At 43.1% G+C, this 7,446-nt stretch overlaps 1 protein-coding gene across 3 annotated transcripts; it reads left to right on the top strand.

Moving 5' to 3' along the window:
- Positions 1-2,561: 2,561 nt before the first annotated feature.
- Positions 2,562-6,505, top strand: GREM1 (gremlin 1, DAN family BMP antagonist). 3 transcript variants are annotated; one of them, XM_011932702.1, is made up of 2 exons: positions 2,564-2,591; positions 2,802-6,505. In XM_011932702.1, the coding sequence occupies exons 1-2, from the start codon at positions 2,565-2,567 to the stop codon at positions 3,117-3,119; spliced, it is 345 nt and encodes a 114-aa protein (XP_011788092.1). In that variant the 5' UTR covers position 2,564; the 3' UTR covers positions 3,120-6,505. The 3 variants fall into 3 exon arrangements, with proteins under 3 accessions (XP_011788090.1, XP_011788092.1, XP_011788091.1); XM_011932701.1 differs by having other exon boundaries at positions 2,564-2,678; XM_011932700.1 differs by having other exon boundaries at positions 2,562-6,505.
- Positions 6,506-7,446: the final 941 nt, after the last annotated feature.

Here is a 7,446-nt window from a genome sequence, read left to right as displayed (position 1 = left end):
GCCAAGACAATCCTAAGCAAAAAGAACAGAGCTGGAAGCATCATGCTACCTGACTTCAAACTATACTACAAGGCTACAGTAAGACAAACAGCATGGTATGGTATAAGTGCTTTTTTTAAAAAAAAACTACAAAGTAAATCAATTTTTTTGTGGTTAGGGTAAAACAAAAACTCTGTATAAAGAGCAGGGATGTTGTAACATAAACTGACCAAAGCTGGGAAACCTACAGTTGGAGCAAAAGCTGAATGTCACATTATCAGTTCCAAACTTGAACTGGTCTAAAAGTACTAGGTTCATGTTGGAAAGATGGTGCCATTTAAAGATATCTTAAATTCAATATTTATTTTAATTTGACATTATCTTATGGTTGAATGGTGTTTACTTACCATGTGCTGTTCATTAGAAATCTAGATCCTACACTGCCTTTGTGCAAGGTAATTGCTCTAATAATACCAACTTGTCCAGTTTTGGCGGGAGAAATAATAAGGTTACTGTTAAATTGCACGTAGTGGTTATTATGCGTAATACTGGTATTCCAAAGAGAGAAGGAAAATGGGTGCTACACAGCTGTATTCTTAGGTTCAGAAGACCATGGGAGTGGGACATGAGAACCTTCAGGATTCAGGTCTGATTGTTGTGATGGCTGCAGGAGGGAGGCTGTGAATTTGAAACTGCATCCTTTGAAAAGAAAATCCTTCCACATTTTAATAATTCTTTCTGTGCCCCATGGCAGCAAGTGCTTATAGGCCTTGCTACTCAAAGCTTAATAAAAAGGCAGACCTGCTGAATCAGAATCTGCGTCATAGCAATATCCCCAGATAATTGTCTGCACTTTCAAGTCTAAGAAGCACTGTCCCAGGAGGAAAATCTTTTGAGTCGGAGGCTTCTCTCTTGCACTCTCCTTTTTAAAACTATGCTGCTCCTTCTCCACCCCCCTCTCTTCTGTCTTCTTCCTCCCTTTCGGTCTGCCTTTACTACCGCCTCTGAACACTCAACTTGTAGACGAGTTCGCCTTTCTCTGAACTGCATTCTTCACTTCATTCGTTTTTTTCTCTGTCTATGGCTTCCGATTTTTTGTTGATTTTCCCTCACCTCACCTCCTTGTTATTTTTTGTCATTGTTCACATGTCACTGCCCTTGCAGACCCATATCTAGCTTCAGACCTATTGACAGTAATTCATTGCCACTAATTTATTCAACATACCCATGCCATTAATGTAAATATTTGCACATACTTGTTCTATCATGCCCATTTTTCTACCCTTTAAATTGTATATGCACAGACGCATGTGAGGGACATATTTCACTATTTTATTTTTGAGACGGAATCTTGCTCTGTCGCCCAGGCTGGAGTGCAGTGGCCGGATCTCAGCTCACTGCAATCTCCGCCTCCCGGGTTCACGCCGTTCTCCTACCTCAGCCTCCCCAGCAGCTGGGACTACAGGCGCCCGCCACCACGCCCAGCTAGTTTTTTGTATTTTTAGTGGAGATGGGGTTTCACCATGTTAGCCAGGATGGTCTCTATCTCCTGACCTCGTGATCTGCCCACCTCGGCCTCCCAAAGTGCTGGGATTACAGGCATGAGCCACCGTGCCCGGCCATATTTCACCATTTAAAAGGTAGAAAAATGTATATCGTGGTACAAAGAATGATAGATCGAGTATCTGTGCCCAGTTTCAAGATGAGAACAAGTGAGAGGTGGAGAAGCCTCATGAGTCACGTCACCTACGTGCTTCTGTCTTTCGTTCTACCTGCAGTACTGCCACACTTTTGGTTAGTTCTCCAGTTGCTCTCACATTGACACTGAGTTGGATCTGAACAACCTACCTGGGGAGACAAAGTATTGGTATCTTTGCTTAAATGGAGTCATTTATTGAGAGATAAAGTGACATCCTTAAGATCAGATAGCAAGTTACTGCACCAGGATCCCGACCTTTCCTGGTTTGTTGTTTTCCCTCTGTCAAATGCTTTCTGGTCTCCACGAATCTCTCCTTCCACATAGGGTAAAAATGCAACGTCTCAGAAGCATTCACAGCGCAGGAAGCCTCAGGCTAGCTGGGGAGAAAAGACTGGGACGTTTCTGGAGGAATGTAGTCCTCTGGGCAGAGAGGTTAATTCATCCTGCTGTAAAACAAAATAGAAAATGAGTTCCCCTCAAAAGGTGCAAAGGTCATACGGCATTAGCACAGTAGGAGCTTACTAAATATTCTCAAATACCAGAATGAATCTAGTTAAGTGAACGTAATACAAAGTCAAATGTGGTTGGTGCCAGAGGCCAGGAAGAAGTTCTTGTGAGAACAGGTGCAGAGAAGAGCTGGCCCTAGGGGGCTGAGTTTAAAACTTGACTTCGTCACTGTGGGACTCTGGGGGAGTTACTCCATGGATTGATGGCTGGGTCATGGAGACAATAGTACCTAATTCATACAGGTACTGTGAGAAGTAAATGGAATGTTTTACATAAGTGTTGAACGAGTGCATTTAAATGCTAGGTGCTACTATGAATTTTGAAATTAACTTTGTCATGTTTTGTGTGTCCCCCTCTCTGTGCTTTTGCTTCCTTTAGTATGAGCCGCACAGTCTACACGGTGGGAGCCCTGCTTCTCCTCTTGGGGACCCTGCTGCCGGCTGCTGAAGGGAAAAAGAAAGGGTCCCAAGGTGCCATCCCCCCGCCAGACAAGGCTCAGCACAATGACTCAGAGCAGACTCAGTCGCCCCAGCAGCCTGGCTCCAGGAACCGGGGGCGGGGCCAAGGGCGGGGCACTGCCATGCCGGGGGAGGAGGTGCTGGAGTCCAGCCAAGAGGCCCTGCATGTGACAGAGCGCAAATACCTGAAGCGAGACTGGTGCAAAACCCAGCCGCTGAAGCAGACCATCCACGAGGAAGGCTGCAACAGTCGTACCATCATCAACCGCTTCTGTTACGGCCAGTGCAACTCCTTCTACATCCCCAGGCACATCCGGAAGGAGGAAGGTTCCTTTCAGTCCTGCTCCTTCTGCAAGCCCAAGAAATTCACTACCATGATGGTCACACTCAACTGCCCTGAACTGCAGCCACCTACCAAGAAGAAGAGAGTCACGCGTGTGAAGCAGTGTCGTTGCATATCCATCGATTTGGATTAAGCCAAATCCAGGTGCACCCAGCCTGTCCTAGGAATGCAGCCCCGGGAAGTCCCAGACCTAAAACAGTCCGATTCTTATTTGGCTTAAACCTAGAGGCCAGAAGACCTCCCAGCTGCCTCCTGGCAGGAGCCTGCTTGTGCGTCGTTTGTGTGCATGAGCGTGGACGGGTGCCTGTGGGTGTTTTCAGACACCAGAGGAAACACAGTGTCTGCGAGAGAGCACTTCCTGTTTTGTAAACATATCTGCTTTAATGGGGATGTGCCAGAAACCCGCATCACCCCGGCTCACGTCTAAAGGGGCGGGGCCATGGTCTGGTTCTGCCTTTGTGTTTTTGTGCCCTCCTGGGGACCAGAATCTCCCTTCGGAACGAATGTTCATGGAAGAGGCTCCTCTGAGGGCAAGAGACCTGTTTTAGTGCTGCATTCAACATGGAAAAGTCCTTTCTAACCTGTGCTTGCATCCTCCTTTCCTCCTCCTCCCCACAGTCCATCCTTTCTTAAGTCGTCAGTGACTGTGTCAGTCTAATCTCTTGTTTGCCAAGGTCTCTAAATTAATTCACTTAACCGTGATGCAGATGTTTTTCATTTGGTGAAGACCCTCCAGACTCTGGGAGAGGCCGATGTGGGCAAGGACAAGCAGGATAGTGGAGTGAGAAAGGGAGGACGGAGGGTGAGGCCAAATCAGGCTCAGCAAAAGTCAGTAGGGACATTGCAGAAGCTTGAAAAGCCAATACCAGAACACAGTGAGGCCCATGCTTCTGAGAAGGTCTTTTCCTAGTGTTTCACAGAACCCAAGTGAACAGAGGAGAAATGAGATTGCCAGAAAGGAAAGTGATTAACTTTGGCCGTTGCTGTGATCTGCTCAAACCTAACACCAAACTGAAAACATATATTGACCACTCCTATGTTCAGACCCAAACAAGTTAGCTAAACCAAACCAAGCCCTCTGCTTTGTCCCTCAGATGGAAAAGAGAGGTAGTTTAGAACTCTCTGCATAGGGGTAGGAATTAAACAAAATCTCAAAGGCTGAAATTCCTAATAGCTTTCCTTTTTCATGGTTAAAATCTGCTTATTTCCAGTTCAGTATTTCCCATAATGCTTCTGAGAGCCACTAACCTGACTGATAAAGATTCTGCCTTTGCTGAGTGTACCTGACAGTAGTCTAAGATGAGAGAGTTTAGGGACTGCTCCGTTTTAGCAAGAGGTATTTTTGGGGTCTTTTTGTTTTAACCGTTGTCAGGAGATTGGGCTAGAGAGAAGAGGAGGAGAGTGAGGAAATAAAGGAAATTGCCTCTGGCTAGAGAGTAGTTAGGTGTTAATACCTGGTAGAGATGTAACGGATATGACCTCACTTTCTTTATGTGCTCACTGAGGAGCCGAGCGGACCGTGTTAGGAGAGCATAGTATTAGCTGTTCATCTGCTACTGATTGTAACTATTCAGTATCTACTGGTAGGCACCGTCCTCTGATTAAACTTGGCCTACTGGCAGTGCCTACTTAGGATTTATCTAAGGGCCAAAGTGCAGGGTGGGTGAACCTTATTGCACTTTGGATTTGGTTAACCTGTTTTCTTCAAGCCTGAGGTTTTATATGCAAACTCCCTGAATATTCTTTTTGCCTTGTGTCTCCTCAGCCTCCTAGCCAAGTCCTCTGTAATATGGAAAACAAACGCTGCAGACTTGAGATTCGGTTGCCCATCAAGGCTCTGGCATTCAGAGAACCCTTGCAACTCGAGAAGCTGTTTTTATTTTGATCCAGTGCTCTCCCATCTAACAAACTAAACAGGAACCATTTCAAGGTGGGAGATATATTAAACGCCCAAAATGTTGGGTCTAATTTTCAAACTTTTAAACTCACTACTGATGATTCTCACACTAGGCGAATTTGTCCAAACACATAGTGTGTGTGTTTTGTATACACTGTATGACCCTGCCCCAAGTCTTTGTATTGTCCATATTCTCCCACTATAAAGCACAGAGTGGATTTAATTAAGCACACAAATGCCAAGGCAGAATTTTGAGGGTGGGCGAGAGGAAAAGGGAAAGAAACTGAAAATGTAAAACCACACCAGAGAGGAAAAATGACATTCAGAACCAGCACACACTGAATTTCTCTTGTTGTTTTAACTCTGCCACAAGCATGCAATTTTGTTAGCAGAGATGACCTAAGTTGGCAGCAGTAATCTTTTTTTTAGGAGCTTGTACCACAGTCTTGCATATAAGTGCAGATTTGGCTCAAGTAAAGAGAATTTCCTCAACACTAACTTCACTGGAATAACCAGCAGCATAACTACCCTAAAAGCATAGCACTAGTCAAAGAGGGAAATGTCTGTTCTTACTATGCCTATATTAAGACTAGTACAAATGTGGTGTGGCTTCCAACTTTCATTGAAAATGCCCTATCTGTGACATATTTTATTTGAGTCACTGATGATGTAATGATATATTTTTTCATTATTATAGTAGAACATTTTTATGGCAAGATATGTGTGATCTTGATTGTACCTATTAAAATAATGCCAAACACCAGATATGAATTTTATGATGTACACTTTGTGCTTGGCATTAAAAGAAAAAAACACACATCCTGGAAGTCTGTAAGTTGTTTTTTGTTACTGTAGTTCTTCAAAGTTAAGAGTGTAAGTGAAAAATCTGGAGGAGAGGATAATTTCCACTGTGTGGAATGTGAATAGTTAAATGAAAAGTTATGGTTATTTAATGTAATTATTAATTCAAATCCTTTGGTCACTGTGATTGCAAGCATGTTTTCTTTTTCTCCTTCTGAGTTGGGCAAAGAAGAAGCTGGCACATTGTATGTTGTTGGAGTCTCTTATCTGGTCAGGGGGAACAAAATCTTGACCCATCTGAACGTGTGTTACTGAGTCAGTGCCTGAACCTTTATTTTTTAAATTGAATGTTCCTTAAAGGTTAACATTTCTAAAGCAATATTAAGAAAGACTTTAAATGCTATTTTGGAAGACTTATGATGTGTGTATACAAACAAATAGCAGATAATGGTGAATAGCTCACACAGAAAGTCCTTTTAAGGAGAAAATCTAAAATGAAAAGTGGATAAACAGAACATTTATAAGTGACCAGTTAATGCTTAAGAGTGAAAGTAGATCTACTGATTTGTCATTCCTCAAGATATTTAATATCAACTGCATTATGTATTATGTCTGCTTTAATCATTTAAAAACAGCAAAAAATTATATAGACTATGACTGAGGTACCTTGCTGTGTAGGAGGATGAAAGGGGAGTTGACAGTCTCATAAAACTAATCTGGCTTCAAGTTTCATGAATCTGTAACTAGAACTTAATTTTCACCCCAATAATGTTCTATATAGCTTTTGCCAAAGAGCAACTAATAAATTAAACCTGTTCTTTTTGTGTATGTGAGTGTGCGTTTGTGTTTGGTAGTGTTCCTAGGGCGGAGGTGGAGCAGGGATGCACTTAGCATGGGAAGGGAGGTAGAAAAGAGAATTGGATCGCCATGATCTTCAGTGGAATTTATTCCTTTTGCCTAGGCCTTTCAGACCTTGCTTGATTTCCGTAGGATACCTCAGGTCATGGCAAGGGAGAGCTGGTCTGCAATTGGAAGCACCAGCCTCTTCCCTAGAGCACACCTAGAAAGAAGAGCTACAGAGTGTTATAAGGGAGGCCCAGAGATGGAAGGGCCATCACACAGAAATGATAATAACTTCATTTCAGGGCGTTTCAGGGTAAAAACAGGAGAAAAATTTGGGACTCAGTAGAAGGAAAAAATTCCTAATGATAGGAGTGATTGGCAATACCATGAGGTGCCTTTAAAAGATGGTGAACTGTCCTTGGAAATACTAAACCACAGGCTAGATATCATTTAACAGGGATGTGAGGTAGAGTAAGTCACTGCCCTTGGTGTGCAATTGTGAACTCATCAGTTTCTGAGGTCCCTTTCTATTCAGATATATAATACAAGATTTATATTAGGTTTGGGTGCTCTGATGATCATGAAAATCCCAGCAACTATGTATGGGATGGTTACGCCAGACACTGTGCTAAGGATTTTCTTTGAATTGTTTCTCACTCAATCTTCACGGTAGCTCAGTGAGGTAGGTACCATGATCACTGCTAGAAAGCAGTGAACTTATGTGGTCTTACTGTGGCACTGGGTCCTTAAACACTGCAAAACTGTGAGCAACTTCCATTGGTTTGTCTCTTTAAGAACATAACACAGCACTCTAAAAATAGATCTAACTAGATTGTTCACATCTAGCCACTAAGGCCACCCTGAGATTATAGTTGCATCGTCAGGAGCCCAAGAACTGAAGCATTCAGTCAAAGCCTCT

Source organism: Colobus angolensis, unplaced genomic scaffold (genome assembly GCF_000951035.1).
Source record: "Colobus angolensis palliatus isolate OR3802 unplaced genomic scaffold, Cang.pa_1.0 Scaffold97, whole genome shotgun sequence".
Lineage (NCBI taxonomy): Eukaryota > Metazoa > Chordata > Mammalia > Primates > Cercopithecidae > Colobus > Colobus angolensis.
This window is presented reverse-complemented; position numbering and strand designations above follow the sequence as displayed.